We start from the raw sequence: 16385 nt of genomic DNA on the forward strand, positions 1-16385 counted from the left end.
AAAAAAATAATATAAGGTTTCCTATTTTTTGATATGCAGCTATGATATATAGAATTACAATGATAAATGTTAATTTACTCACGTGTATACTTATATACAGACACGTAGTCTTGTTGAATTATACTGACTTCAGATACATCATGGTCAAAATTGCATGACCTATCTGTTATCAAATGGTGAAAACTAGTATCCTGGCAATGCCCTTTATCTGCATGGACTGATTTTCAAAAGACATATAGTAAAATTCTTTCTAAGAGATGCCTAAAAAAGACATCACATGATTTTTTTCCTTCTAGAAACTTCTACTTCAGGACAAGGAAATGTGTACACTTTGTCAAAAGACTGTTTATCCAATGGAATGCCTGGCAGCAGACAAGAACATTTTTCATAAGTCATGTTTCCGATGCCACCATTGCAGTAGTAAATTGAGGTAAGTGGGAGGAGAAGGACTATTTGGTCTTTGGAGAAGGTAGACATCATAGTATACGCAATCCTATACTGCCTTTCTTCTCACCTGTCCGTTTAGATACAAGTATAACAATAATTGTTATATGCAGTTCACTCTACCACAAAATGAGGTTCTGTAATATAAGTTTTCAGAGATGGCCTTGACCTTTCTCTTCAGTCATTCATTGCTGTTTTTGCTTCTTGGAGCAATAGAATTGTTAAGCTCCTCTGAGGGCAGAACTGTTTGAATTCTTACTGTTGCTGTTTAACTTTATTGTCCTTAGCACCACCATGGGGTCTTATCAGCCGTAGGCAGTTAATTTTTCTTCATAGAGGGAGGTAGAATGGGGGATAGATGAATTTATCAGGGGTCTAAAATGCTGATTTCATATGTGTAATCAAAATGGCAAAATAGATCTAGTTTTGTATCCTACATTCATTACACCCTTCATTGTGCTTCTCCTAAAAACCTTGAAGTATATATTTTTTAAATTATATTTGTAATTTCATTGGGGCACTGAAAGTTTAAATGACTTGCCCAGAATGACAGCATGTGGCCAACGCAGGACTTGAACCCAGATTTTCCTTACTCTGTGGCCACATCTCTATCCACCCTAGCTTGCCAACTAGATTCCCTCTCAAAACAGGTTTTCTTATTTAAAATCCAATAAGATCTTATTGGCCTGAGTTTTTATTGACATTTGAAAGGGCCCTTTCCATAATCTGAAGGAAAACCTTGGTGACATCATGACCAAAACTTGGAATTAAAACAAAGTATACTCTTGACTCTTCAAGTCTAATCTCTTCCCAAGGGAAAGGACAGACCTTCTACCATAATTTACTTGTTGCATGACTGCAACTTAAATCACAAGGAGAGGGCTCTCTGTAGATTTGTATATGCCCATTGATCCCAGGCCTAGTATTCAGGTTTGGAGGCTTTTAGGACTAGGACTAAGGGGAACCCAAGAATCTTGAAAGTCCAAGCCCAGGCTACCTCCTGGTTAAGGGAAGTTGCATGGGTCCAGAGGCATTAATTCATGTTCATCATACCCTAAGGGAAGGTGCTAAGTTCTCGTTTTCTATAGGACTTAGAGGTAAAGTCTAAGCCCTTTGAGTACTGGCCAAATGGTATAGAGTATTTTTCTGATTGATGGGAAGAAGAAATAACTGATTCATCTACTCAGCTTTAGACAAATTTACCTTTAAAATAGGTCCAGCCTCATAACTCAGTGAATCTGAAACAGTTTTGTTAGACAAGGTGCTACCTTTCATAGAGGCCCAGACCTATGCATAGGCAGAATGAGCAGCCACATATTCAGTACTCCTTGAGTTGTATTGAAAGTCTGCGTACACCAAAATAACCTCACCAACTTACTATGGACTTTGAAATCCTCACCAATAGAGTTACTGCATTATTTCTACCAAGTCCTTATTAAAATTGAAATATTCTACAATTACTCATTTGTATCCATTAATATGTCATGGACCAGTTCATCAGATTAACTAATAGTAATTGAGTAGGCAGCACGACCCTGAGAGAAAGAGAGACAGAGCAGGTGATTTCATAGGACCACACAATCAGAGCTGGAAGCAGTCTTTGTGGTCATCTGTTCTGTAATAGATGGCATTTCACAACTGCAGGAACATAAGCCTCAAGAGGATTTATAAGTGCCTTACCCAAGGTCACACATGTAGTAAGTATTAGAATGCAATTTTGAACTTGGCTTCTCTGATACAAATACTCTGACCTCCTGCACTATACTGTCTCCTAGTGAGGGAGGGAGACAAAGGTTTGGAACATGAGGATGCTGATAAGGAAGGCACATCCACGTGGAGTTCTTACAGTGGGAAGCTCTGGGCAACTAGAAAGGCAGAAAATTAAAAGGTGGAAAATATTAAAACAAGAGACTGAACAGGAGGTGAGAAGTGAGGCTGGGGATTGGTAATGGTGCCAAAGACAAATAGCCTCTCCTAAAAGGGTTATTTGTTGTAAGACTTGACTTAAATCAGTTTTAGACTAAATTATGGAATGACTAGTTGGGAGTATAAAAGGAAGGGTCATTATTCATTTGAGAACTCTAGAATTTACATAGATAATTTAAGTGGATGAATAAATTAAGTCCATCCCTCCATGGAGCAATAGTGATATTCTTATTATCACATTCTTCAGAAGAAATTTTTTTTTCAAATTGTTAAGACCTGCTAGAACTTGAATTCCATTGTAATCACTTATAAAAGAGGAGAAAAAGCTATGATATTTTCTTTCCTCCTAGAAAGTATTTGCTTAATAGCCCAGTTTCTAATTCACGATCGCCTGTCCTTGTTCAAGTCAAGAAAGCAGCTATTAAAATACGGTGGTCACTGTGTGGATTGTAAGAACTAAAGGATTCCATAAGTGATAATCATCTCTGTATAAATTGAAGTCTTAGGGTCACACCAACGACAGAAAAAATACTCAGTTAACTCATTTGGGAAATATCCGGGACTGCAAACACAGCTTAGCAAAATGGTTTCAAATTTATTCATCTTCCAGGACCCTTGAGGTGAATGCATTTAAATGAGTCTGATTTTTGATGAGTAAAAATGGGAGTGAATTACTTGTCATTCTGAGATGATAAAATGGGGGTTATCACCATGTATGGCACTTTGATTAAAGACTTTCAGGCTTAACCTATTTAAAATACACATTAGGTTTAGCATCTAACAGGTTCTCAGTTTGCTAGACTTTCCTCCCCCCTTACCCCAAAGGAGGCAGGGGCTACAATTAAATATATAGTAAGTTCCTATTTATTCAGAATCCCAATAAATGAAAGTCCAAAAAAAAATGAATCCTGCCCTCCTCAGTATCCAACTTTGTTACGGAGATACATTCACAAGTAAACCAGGCCTTAGGGACTTTTTTTCAAAGCAGTAATTTATGTAATATTTCATAGTATTCAGATTTAACCCAATCTCTTAACTCATCTACATCTATAGTTATAGTTTATATGACATCCATAATAATGACCCACAGGTGCTATAACAAAATGCTTTATGACATATTAAAGAAAAAAAGTTATGATCAGTATAGTTTTGGTGGTAAGTAAATCAGTATAGTATCCTGACTTTTTTTTAATTGACTATTCAACTAAACATAGTAAGCCTAAGTTAACCAAGACACTTCATGTTTAAGTATTCCAGGTAACTATTTTTCATACTAAATAATGGGTCATGTAATTTTAACTGAAGTCTGTACTTCATTAAGTTGCAGTAGATATGCAACATATTATAAAGTATGTTTTTCCCCCTTTTTGGCAGCTTGGGAAATTATGCATCACTCCATGGACAGATTTACTGTAAACCTCATTTTAAGCAACTATTCAAATCTAAAGGAAATTATGATGAAGGTTTTGGACACAAGCCACATAAAGAGAGATGGCGTAAAAATCAAGGCAGCTCAGGGGACTTTGTTCATAATGAAGAAATAGATCTAAATAAGAACATACCAGCAACACCCCAGACACTTGACGTTCTCAGTCGGCGTGCAGATTCAGGCAATGGTGATGGACCAGGGGAGAATTTGAAAAAAACTGGTGAGAGGGGCAAACTGAAAATTACCTGGCCTCCGTTTAGTGAAACTCCTAAGAAACCCTTTATTATTGAAGATGATCTCAAAATGAGTAAACCAAAATGGCCCCCTGACAACACCTCCTCTCTGTCCCCTGACCATCCCCTGGAAGACAAAAGTGAAGCAAAGTTAGAAAATAGTAATCTTGTAGAAGGAAAATGGAAAGAGAGAGATGGCATTCCTGGCTTGCAACCACATCGACAATCTCTCCATATGTCTCAGAAGGACAATGTTATAGGAATCACTGAGATGAAAACACATGAGACAAGGAGAGAAGAGAAGGAAGAAAATAAGCATGTGCAAGAGAAAATGAAAGAGACTGAAATTTCTGAGGATAAGAGGAAAAGTGAAATGGATCTTAATGACAGCAATAACGTGGCTGTGCAGAGTGCTGAGAAGGAGAAAAATGAAAAAATTAATGAGCCTGGTGGTGCAGAAGTTTTACAGGTTACTAACACTGATGATGAGGCGGTGCTAGAAAATCGTAAAGAGAATTTGAATAAGAATAATAATAATAATTATGTAGCAGTCTCACATCCGAGCAATTGTAGGCAGAAGATATCTATCTTCTCTGGGCCTAATCCATTACCAGGATCAAGCGAGACAAAACATGCAGCTTCTGAATATGAATTTGAGAAGTTGGAAAATGGGTCTAGGATTTCAGAATTACTTGGTATATTTGAGTCTGAAAAGGGTCACTCCAGGGAAGTTTTAGCTGTGGCATCTGACAAACAGTATTCCGGAGATCATTTAGGTAACAGTGGTCAACCTGTTCAAGATGCCATTTCTTCAAAACATGATCCCAACAGTGAATTACTGACCAAAGAAGCCACTGCCTCTGCAACATCATCTTTCAATACTGAATTGCTGATCAGAGAAAATACCAAAAATGACTCAAAATTTCCTTTTCTTTTCACTAAAACTGTAAAAATACCTTCCTTTTCCAAAAAGGAGGAATCATTTTTAGACACAAGCCTTTTACATTCTGTAGATACAATTAAAACCACTTTGGGCTTGTATGAAAAAGAATATCAGAATGACAAGAGTCACTGTCAAGATAAAACTACAGATGTGTCATGCAGTGATGGAAGAACAAGGTTTGATTCTCAAAACTCTCAGGGTAGAGCAATACCATTGGCATCATCTTCTAAAAATGAGGTGCAGTGTGAGTCACTGACAATTGAAGAGCAAATTAAAAGAAATAGGTGCTACAATGATATTGAGTAAAATGTAGTTGATTGGGTAACACTGGCATGCAGACACTGGAATAATATAGAAGTTTACAGCTATGTCCATATTAAATATTTTAGATGATTTAATAGCCTCTTATCGGAACCCCTTGTTGAACATGGTATATTATGACAGAAATACCATGTTTGTCATAACTGTTTTTCCCTTCCTAAAATGTCCACAAAGAAACTAAATAACTCTTGTCTTGTCAGTCTGCTCTAAAGTATGCATTTATATCTATGGACATACTAGAAACAATCTGATGAAGTAGCTATTGAACTGATATGCATAAAACTTGCTTGTTGGTCTTTAAAATGTCAGCAGAACAGAAAAGTATAGCACCTGGTGTGCAGGACAAAAATAAAGATTTCATATCTGTAACTGTTTTTCATGTATTATTTTAACTATAAGTAAATTAACTTTATTTCATAATAAAACATGAGCATTTGCTTTAGTTAGTTCATTATAGATAAGTATTTATCACAAGATGTTCCCATTTTGCTATCTGGCTCAAAAGTGGAAATTATGTTAGAGTTTTCAAAAGTTTGCTATGTATAATCATCTTGATGAATGAAATCAAGAAGAGATTTAAGAGATAATTCAGTTAAATGTATTAACAGAGCAAATTTAATGATGATGATGATGATGATGATGATGGAGGAGGAGGGCAAAAATGTAATGCTCAAGTATCAACAAACTTGGAAACATGGTTATTTTAATAAATTTTCTACAATGCATTATTGTAAACTAGATAGATACTTTTGTGCAAATTAAAAAGTATAAACCATAGTATTGTTTTCAATTTTTTTCTCAGTACTTATAAGAAATATCAAGTTTTATTTTATCTCGAGTGCATGAAAGAATATATGTTACTTAATTGTTGAAGCCCAATAAAAAAAAAAAAAACCTTTTCAAAATCTGAGTTTTGGATTTTCTCTTGACATATCCTTTTTGTAAATGCTTTTGAAGTTTACATAGGAAGAATAATGCTGGCCTCAGTGCATGGTTTAACAGTTAATTAGGTCTGTGTATATATGAAAGAAGTCCCCAACACAGATTCCATTAAGTAAACATAAACCTTTGATTTCCTGCCTGTGAAAAGAAGAAGCAAGGTTCTCAAAGATTTTTCCCCTTAAAAATACAGTATGTTCCTATTTTCTTTTTTTCCAATGCTTTCTCAATAGATTTCTATGACCTACATTTTAACTGCTTTTAATCGAATGTTGTGTGGTTCTGCTGAGATACTGGCAAACTACAGAGGTAGTATAGCAAATTCATCATTTGTATTGAATTATTGTATTGCTCTTTACTTTCTCTTTTATTGGTGACACAGCATATATCAACAGTCATTTATGTTAAGACAACATAAAGCTTTCTGGAGAGCAGAAACCAATTTAATTCAATTATAAAGTTCATGCTATGTTTTCTAAATATTTCATTTCTTTTTTTTTTTTAAGCAATCAGGGTTAAGTAAATTGCTCAAGGTTACACGGCCAGTTATTTCTGGGTGTGGTGCTGAGTATCTGAGCCCGGATTTGATCCAGGTCATCCCGACACTGGAGCCAGTGCTCTTACTCGCTGAGCCACCTGGCCACCCCTAAAATATTTCATTTCTTAGGACAGTGAGATTATTTTCATGATTGCGCATCATGTGATATGACTAAAAATGGAACCAGGCAATTGTCTATAGCTGAAAAAAGCCATAGGCTCATATGGTCACAGATTTAGAACTAGACTGTAGTACCAACACAACATTCACAGTAACTACAGTGACTATGAATATGCTGGCGTAATTCTGAATCACAAAATATAACAAACTCTCCACATTGAAGATGGAACCAAAACATTTATTCAAACATCAGAAAGCCAAATCCATCATAGCAACAAAGAAATCTATACACAATAAGCTTTCCCTTTCCTAGGGCCTTCCCACAAACAACATTCAAAGCTCTCTTCCTGCTTACTTTCTCTCAGCTCTAACTACTCTTACCAACTTCCTTTTAGCTTTCCACCCTTCCTGCTCTACCCATTCAGCAAGCTCCTCCCACCACAGACTTATGTGACTCAGGCTTCCATGTGACTCGGGCAGGTCACATAGGTCTATTAATGGATGGGAAAGCTCTTCCCATTAAGCAAAAATACATTAAAAATATATAGATACATATTTGGAGGTCATCTTGTCCAACCCTCTCAATTTGGAGATGAGGAAAATGAGGCCCAGAAAGATTAAGGGATTTGCCCTAGGTCACAAAGTAAATGGCTAAGCTATACAAAGTGTAACTCGCTCCCCTGATTCCAAGTCCAGGGATCTTTCCAATGTATTCTGAAGAAAGATTTCCTAAAATTTCTGGTTAAATTTAGGTAAAAAATCCTTCCTTAATCATTTCCCAATATCTACCTTCCCCTTGAATTAAGCCTTCTCTTGTAACATAGAAAAATAATTAAGCAAAACCATTTGTCACAGAAACCATCCAATGCAACTTTCTGTACTCAATATCCCACACCTCTACAAAGAAGATCTTTTTCCTAGATCAAAATTGACCATATCAATTCATCAGAGTCTAACTTTATAAAAATCAAGAAATAAACACTACCTTCCAGTGTTGTTCTTGTTTACATTATTGTAGTAATTTTATACACATATCTGCGTGCAATTGCATATATATGCATGTGTGTGTGTGTGTGTGTGTATATATATATTTTTTTTTCCCTTATTCTCTGTATCAGTTCACACAAGTCTTCCTGTGTTTCTAGAAACTCTTCATATATGCCATTTGTTATGGCACAATGGTTTTCTATTAATGCATATGTCTCATTTTGTTCAGCTGTTCCCCAATCAGTTGGCTGTCTATTTTCTTTCCAATTTTGAAGATAATGTCTTTTAAATTTCATAATCATCTTCATAATTTAATTTAAAAGAATAATCACACATTTGATTTATGTTTTACCTATTGTAAACATAACATGTGATTTTAGCTTTTTTTCTTTTTAAAAAATGTCTCAGACATATATGTATTACTATCTTAGGGAAGCACTACACTTTGAGGTTCAAATCAATAATTATTTATTAAGTGTCTTTAATGAGCCAGGCACTATCCTAAGTCCTGGAGATAAAAAAAGGCTAGTGGAAAAAAGAAAGCAAAACAACCCTTCTTCCCCATTGCTCCCTCCCCCCGCCAAAGAATAAACCTCTGTTCTCAAGGAACTTATAGTCTAATCAAATGGGAGAGATAACATACAAATAAGTATCTACAAACACAAAAAAATGAAGATAATTAATAGAGGGAAACCACTAGTATTAAAAAGAATCAAGATTGTATTTGAACTAAAATTTAAAGAAAGCTAAAAGATGAAAATGAAGATGTGAAGAATATCTGGCATAAGGGATAGAAAATAAAAATGCGTGGAGTTAGGAGTTGTAGAATTTTATGTGAGGAAAAATAAGAAGGCCAATGTCATTAGGTCACAAAATATATGGAAGGGGAATAAGGGATAAGAAAGTGGGTACAGTTATGAAGGGCTTTAAAAGCCAGAGAATTTTCCATTTCATGTTAGAGGCAATAGACAACCACTGGAATTTATTGACTAAGGGAATGACATGGTCAGACTGACACTTTAGGTACAATCATTGTTTTGAAGATGGAAGGGGCCTTGAAAGGACATCTATGTGCATGTCAGAGAATTCTGTTATGGGAAATTTATAATGAAGCCTTTAGATTACTTATAGTAATCAGATCCCACAGAGTCCAAGGTAGGTCAGTATTGGACCAAATTCCATATTCTATCAGATTTATTATAGCACAGTTGCAATATATAAGGTTTGTGTTATAACAAAATATTGTTTCTGAGTTTAATTCCTTTCATGGAAATAAGCCTGGTGAGAAGTTCAGGGCATCAAGCAACACATTTGTTTGACTGGATAAGAGATTTCCTGAGCATTTCTACATTGCAGTTGCAGTGAAATTCTTAAGAACCTTCCTTCTTACTCTGCCAACAGATAAATAACTTTTGTCTCTTGCCTATTCTTTCTAGATTAATATTTCTTTTCCTATGTATATTCCTAAAGTGCCTTCTAAAGCATTTTAATTTAACAGTAACTAGAAGACATAAAAGATTTTCATTCTGATTTTCTTCTCAATGAACTTTATCAAATTGGCCCCCAAACCCTGGAAGATTGAGGTAGGCAAGAAGGTAAGCAGGAACAGTAAAAAGAAGTGTAATGTACTTTTTTTTTCATTTTGGAAATTTTGCTGAGAACCAAGAAAAAGTGTGAGGTAAATGTTAAAGTATGGAACAGTACAGAGACAGAGTGATGACCAAAAAAAAAGTCTAAGAAAATAAAACCTGTATTAAGATCAGCTGCAGGCTACCAAGAGGATATATGGTCTCAGTAGAACCATAGGAGAATTTGTACTGAGTATTTTTTTCTGTAGTTCCCAAAAGTTCTTTAGAAATTCACTAAATGATGGAGCACCAGGTAACCTGTAAATTAGTAAATCCATCTCAGAGATTGACTAACTGGGGGAAAAAAAAGCTGAGCATACTTATACAAACAAGTTAATTTAATTAGTAGGGTGGCTTGTTTTTTGTGTGTTTGCTATTGTTGTTTTCTGTAGTACTTTTTAAGCTTTTGGAAATTTTTAGAAAGAAATGGAAAATTAAAGTAAAGTAATAGAAGGGGACAATGAGGCAATGTTAAGAATAGTCATTCACTTTGGAGCACTATCATAAAATATAGTTATTACAAGTCTTAATTTGGAGAGGAAATAGCTTTAGAAACCTAATCATCATTACTTGGTAATAAGTGAAAACTAGAGTGATTTTATAAAGCACAAAAATCACCATGTTGAATAATGCATTGAAACTTTCTTTATACTAGACAATGTCCAGCTTAGCATAATTTAAATGTTGTTCTGCCTGTAGGCAGGGGAAAAGCCTAGATAACATTCTGATGTTCCAGGGTTCTCTTATTCATATCTGTGACCTTGGATTTATCCTTTCTCTTATTGCCCTGTACTGGAAATAAAGTTATCATTCAGCAAGGCTAAAAGGATATTTTGAAGCATAACTATATTAGGGCCATAAAGTTTTTAGAAAATGATTTGAAATATTAAATAAAAGATTGTTTTGGGTCTTTTAAAAATTTTTGTTATGGATATGCTAAAAAGTAAACATATGTTACTTAAAATATTAAATAATTGTGGGTCTTGGTGACTATTTTTTAGCCTAATATTATTTGACTTTTGGCCATATAACTCTAATGGTTTTTGTACCCTAAGTACCGATCAGGTTATAGGAGGACAGGAACACTAGTAATAATTGATAATACTGCCATCCTCTTATAGCACATTCTTCTGAAGAGTTGTCTAACATGCTCCCATTAATTCTCATGAGGTAATTAACATATCTCTTATGCTTTTTATCTCTCAGGAGAGTGAAGCCTGATTTTTTTAAGTCCCCAGTAAGCAAGCCTTTTATCCTTTTTTGTTTGTTTGTTTTTTACCTTGCCTATGTAGAAGCTGTCTCAAAATTTTGAACCTATTAAAGAAGACACACCAGTGCATGTCATTTGTCCTACATTTAACAAACATATCACATGGCAATTTCAAATATGAATGCCCTTGTTGTAGTTTTGCTTCATTTATAGAATATTATTAACCACTGGCAACTTCTTAAGTGTAGAAAATGAAATTAAATTGGTCATATCCATATGGTCAAATCATATCTTGCATACCTTCTTGATATTTAACATTCTTTGGGTGCACATGCTATACCAGAAGGCCAAATTATAGCAGATGTTGGTAGCCATGTTTTTGAATGGTGTCCAGCAGTCCAACATCTATTTACAAAATCAGCAATTTCATGCTTATTGACAACACCAAACATTGCTATTTTTTCTATGTGATGACATCACCTATAAAGGTAATGTTGGGCTAGGACATTACCCAACATGAAAAACAAGATAGCTGCACAGGGAGTGCTGCATAAGCCTAGAGTTGTCTGTAACTGCTTTTATACCCATAAATTCCTTGACTATTTAGAAAAGGTTAAAGCAGTTATTTAATATTGGTCATTGTTTGACAGGGCAATATGAGATGCATTTTCCTGGGAGTTTTTGATAAGAGTGTGTCAGGGTAGAGTACAGAATATGCAGAGAATGGAACATAGATAAAGGGAATTATTGTGGCTAGAGTGATTGGGTTGAGGAAAGAGTAGGGCAAATCAGAAATTGAGAGATAATGTAGTGTCATGAACTGTCATGAGTGTTATGTCATGAATTTTTGAATGTATCTAGGTGCAGATTCATGGAAAGTTGGTTTTGCCCCAGGGTAAACCTTGATTTATTAAATGTCAGTCAGATGAAGTCTGGCACAATCTGTTGGTTCTTCGAGCCTTGAGATCAAATGTAACTTTTGGACCCATTGCCCAGTGCCTAATGATTTGTGTAGAAATGAGGAGAGAGTACTAATGGTTGCTGTCCCTGAGTAGCATGGTTTTAAGTTCCCAGCAGTCTCCACATGGGCAAAGAGAGAATCAAGGGTTCCCAGAAAGCCTTGAAGAACATTTAAAGGATGTGTTAATTTTTATTAGCTATATTTATTCATTACAAAGGACATTGATAAAAAAATTTTAAATATGCTGAAGAGAACAAAAAAGTTCAGAAGGTGAAACAAAAGGCAATTTTGTTAGTACAAATTTTTGACATGCTTTTTTAAAAACAAATGAGACATTACAGATGTTCACAGTTTTATATATGATCCTTTTGGGGGGGTTTGTTCTTTATATATTTGGTGATGATTTTAAGGAGAGACTGTTTCACAGTATGACCAATGTGGAAATATGTTTAACATGATTTTCAATGCATAATTTATATCAAATTGCTTGCTCTCTTGCAGGACGGGAGGGAGAAAAATTTGGAACTCAAAAACTTATGGAAATGAATGTTGAAAACTATAATTACATGTATTTGGAAAAAAATAAAATACTATTAAGTACTGAAAAATCACAATTCAAAGAGAGATTTATAAGAGCAATGAGCATATGCTAGTAGTTCCCTGATAGTTATAAACATTATCCAGCTAATGCTAAGGATAAAATGTTCCTTATGCTAACCTCACATCCTTTCAAATAAAGTAACATTAATTTCAGTCAATGGACATATCAATTGCTTAAAATTATCACAATTCTGTATATTACTAGTACACACACACACATACAGAGCAATCTCCTTGATGGTAGGGACTGTGCCACTTTCTATCTTTGCATTGCCAGTACCTTGAACATAGATAGGAGCTTATCAAGTCATTTCTTCATGTTGAACCTGATCTATTATAATTTTGTTGGGTACTATCATCCTGTATGTGTCTCTAAGCCTCATCTCATTTGTGAAATTGATAAGTATGCTGTTTGTACCTTTATCCAAGTCATTGATAAAAAATGTTCAAAACTATACTTCCTTAGGCTACTCTAATAGAGTGCTTCTAAGCTGACATTGAACCATTCATGACAACTGTTTGGGTCTGGTCATTTAAACAGTACTCTATCTAATTGCATTATCATGTTTCCCATATGTTTCCATCTTCTCTATAAGAATAGCATTAGAGGCTTTGTCAAATACTTTGATAAAATCTATGTCTATAATGTTCCTTTGTTCTACCAGTCTAATAATCCTGTTAAAAGGGGAGATGAGGTTAGTCTGGCATGGCTTTTCCTTGAGAAAAGATACTGTGCTATATTTTTGTAATTACTTCTTTTTCTAAATGGTCACTAAACATTCACTTAATGATATATTGTAGGTCTTTACCCCCCAGGTATCAAAATAAAACTCACTTGCCTATGGTTTGCTGTATTTCCCCCCCCTGTTTTTTTCAAATATTAAGATTTTTCCTTCTCTAATCTTATGATGTTTCTACCATTCTCCATAACATTTCAAAAATCACTGTCTCGGCAATATCATATATTAATTCTTTCATTATTTAAGAATAAATTTTATCTGGGCCTGAGGACTTAAACTCATAAAAGAGAGCTAGATGATCCCTTACTATCTTTCCACTTATTTAAGATATCTACTGTCTATTAGGGCTTTCTCTTCTGACATCCCCAGAGTAAAAATCAGTCTCCTTAGGGGGAGGAGAGGGAAGGAGGAAGGGAGGGAGAGAGGAGAGAGGGATTGAAAGAGAGAGAGGGAGAGAGAGAGAGAGAGAGAGAGAGAGAGAGAGAGAGAGAGAGAGAGAGAGAGAGAGAGAGAGAGAGAGAGAGAGAGAGAGAGAGAGAGAGAGAGAGACAGAGAGACAGAGAGGGCTGAGTAGAAATTCCATTGTCTCTTCTGTTCTGATGATCCATTCATACTATCACTTCTTTGATCCTCCAATTGATCATAATGTAGCTTTACAAAAAATTATTTATTTATTGTTCTCTTTAACTCTAATCACCATTTTCAGTTTATTGTGAGGTTTGATTATTCACCCTATTTTTACAGAATCAGGACATATTTGAGGGTTCATCCTCCATTATTTTCTCTTGCTTTCATCTTCTGTACACCATTTTTAAGTCAAAGCATGATGATGAATTCTCTTTGCATCTCTATCAGTATCTTTAGACAACTCCTCTTTTGTCTGCTCAGTGGAATTATTCTTAGAATTTCATTTGTGAGAGTTCCTCCTCCTGTATTGGATTAACTTCCTCTACAGAAACTTTGTCCATGTAAGTCTACTTATACTTTCTCTGAACCCCTTGAAATCTTGCCTCAGCAATGTTAGGCTGCATATCAAACTATATCTTGATTTCCTTTCTTCTCTCTCAAAAATTCTAAGATGGAAAGGACACTTCTTCCCCAAGTTCATGTCATTTCTTGCTCAGAAAAAGTAACTTCTTGTTGGTAAGGATAAAATAAAAAATATAAGATCTACTTAATTCTTCCTCCACTTTTTGAATGATGAAAGCATCATTAAAGTAAGTCAAGAAATCATTAGCTTTAGTTGGAGAGTGAATGAATGAGAAAGAGGAAGAAAAGTAGGAGGAAGGAAAAGAAGAGGAGGAGGAGAAGGAGAAAAAAGAGAGTGCCAATAGATTCTGGTTTGTTGAAATTCATCATCACTAATATATCACACCACTGTGGCAGAAAGCCTTGTGATCTGTTAATTTCTTATCTATGTTCTCTCTGATCAACAGACCTATAGTGATCATCTGTGGCCATATTGTTTATCTTTCTGCTTCTGTTAATGTTTTCCAGCTCTTCTCCATCACACTTTATCTTTCCAGTTCATGGACACATGAGTGTGACATCTTAATATAAGTTGCTCTCTGCCCCACCCTCCTTTTTATCTATCTTTTCTCTTTGAATACCCTTGCAGAGACATAATTTCATCATAGGACTTATCCTACTGAGTCAAAATGATATTTATGAGATCAAATTTATTTCCTTGCATTAGGATCTCTAATTAATATTGGTTGTTACACATACTTTGTATGGCTTGAGGATGTCTCCAATTTGAAAGACAATTTTGAAATGTGTGTGCACACGTACACCCATAGATGCTTATGCAGGCATTTAATACAGGCTTGTTAGATTGGAACGCTTCACCAGTAGGAAGACAATGGGCATGCCATTCTCTGTGTATTTCTCATAGTATTTGGCACATGGTGATCATTTACTTAATAAATGTGTATTGACTGACTAGTTAGACAAAAACAACTAGAATGAATGAAAAGTCCATTATAGTAAACCCTAATAACCAAAGGAATTAAAGCAACTCCTGTGTGTATCAGTATTTGGACCATTAATAATTGGTGTATTCAAAGATGTCTGGAGTCTGCTCAACTTGGGTATATTGGTAAAAGACTCCAAGCTTCCTTTATCTACCTCAGTATAGAATGACAAAGATTTTCCCTTCCTCTTCTCTCACTTCCCCCTACCCACAACAACCTCTCAGCCATTCTGATTAGGATGCATTTCTGGGAAACACTAATTTCCTTGGTTGCAGTTATGCGTATGTTTTAATTTCTCAGAACCATCCTGAGAGCAAAGGGGGGTTGTGATGAGGGAAAGCATCTAACTCCTTATATCTTTCTTTTATGAATTAGATTTTTTGTCAAATATTTTGTACTATAAATTGTCCACAGTTGAATTAGAAATGGGTGTGCCTATGTTCTCTTCCTCAAAACTCAGACAATAAAACAATTTAAAGGATATAGTCGACTTATAAGTACATTTTTGACAGTTATTGTTTTTTATAGCTTTCCAGTTTCTTTATCATTCAATTTGCTATTTTTGTTTTGCATCTTTTTTTTTTTTGCTTTTTTTGGAGGGCAATTGGGGTTAAGTAATTTGCCCAAGATTACATTTCTAGTTTTTTTGTGTGGGTGTTAAGTGTCTGAGGCCAGAACCAAACTTGGGTCCTCCTGACTCCAGGGCCAGCGCTTTACTCACTGCGCCACCTAGCCGCCCTTGTTTTACATCTTTCAATCATAGAAATGTTTGTCTTATATTTGAAAGTTTGTGAATTAACAAACTGAAAAATATGTACTTAATATAGTAGGGAAGTATACTCATATGGTAGGAAAAAACTTTCCAACAAGGGCTAAAACCAAAGAAAGTTTATTAAGTAATGGCTAAGCAGAAAATTCAGCATCCCACAGTATCCACATCCACTTGTGTATGCATATTTGTTGCTCAGTTCATATCAAAATAAAGACACAAATGATGCAAAAGAAAAAGCATTAATGATCATTCACAATTATTTTATGACTTATGAAAAAATTTACTCCCAACAACCCTTTGAGGTTGTTAATCCTACTATTACATCACCAGTGGAGTGAAGGAAGACTCTGGTGTGCTCCCATGCTTTTTAGCATGATATTTTCAGCAATGTTGTTGGATACCTTCAATAAGGATGAAAACAGCAACAAGGTCAGTTACTGCATTGATGGTAAAAATTATTTAACTTGAAAAGGCTACAAGCCAAGACAAAAGTGGAAGAGGAGTTGGTGCTTGAATTTTTGTTCACAGATGATTACATACTATCAATGTAGCCTCTGAGGCTGAGGTGTAACAAAGTATGGATCAATTCTCTGCTGCTTGTGCTAGTTTTGACCTGACAAC

The 16385-nt window shown here is 35.1% G+C and overlaps 1 protein-coding gene across 5 annotated transcripts in view; it reads left to right on the forward strand.

Annotated features, from left to right (window-relative positions):
* XIRP2 (xin actin binding repeat containing 2) overlaps positions 1 to 6201 on the forward strand; it is a 421126-nt gene extending 414925 nt beyond the window's left edge. For 3 of the 5 annotated variants that reach the window (XM_069079909.1, XM_069079910.1, XM_069079911.1), the window contains 2 exons: positions 297 to 430; positions 3745 to 3882. In XM_069079909.1, coding sequence (XP_068936010.1) covers positions 297 to 391 — 95 coding nt within the window. In that variant the 3' untranslated portion in view covers positions 392 to 430; positions 3745 to 3882. Of the gene's footprint in view, positions 1 to 296; positions 431 to 3744 lie in introns of all 5 variants that reach the window. The other 2 variants (XM_069079913.1, XM_069079912.1) reach the window with 1 other exon arrangement.
* Positions 6202 to 16385: the final 10184 nt, after the last annotated feature.

This window comes from Petaurus breviceps, unplaced genomic scaffold, assembly GCF_028583685.1.
Source record: "Petaurus breviceps papuanus isolate PSGF00001 unplaced genomic scaffold, PetGlider_PUasm1.0 91133, whole genome shotgun sequence".
Taxonomy (NCBI): domain Eukaryota; kingdom Metazoa; phylum Chordata; class Mammalia; order Diprotodontia; family Petauridae; genus Petaurus; species Petaurus breviceps.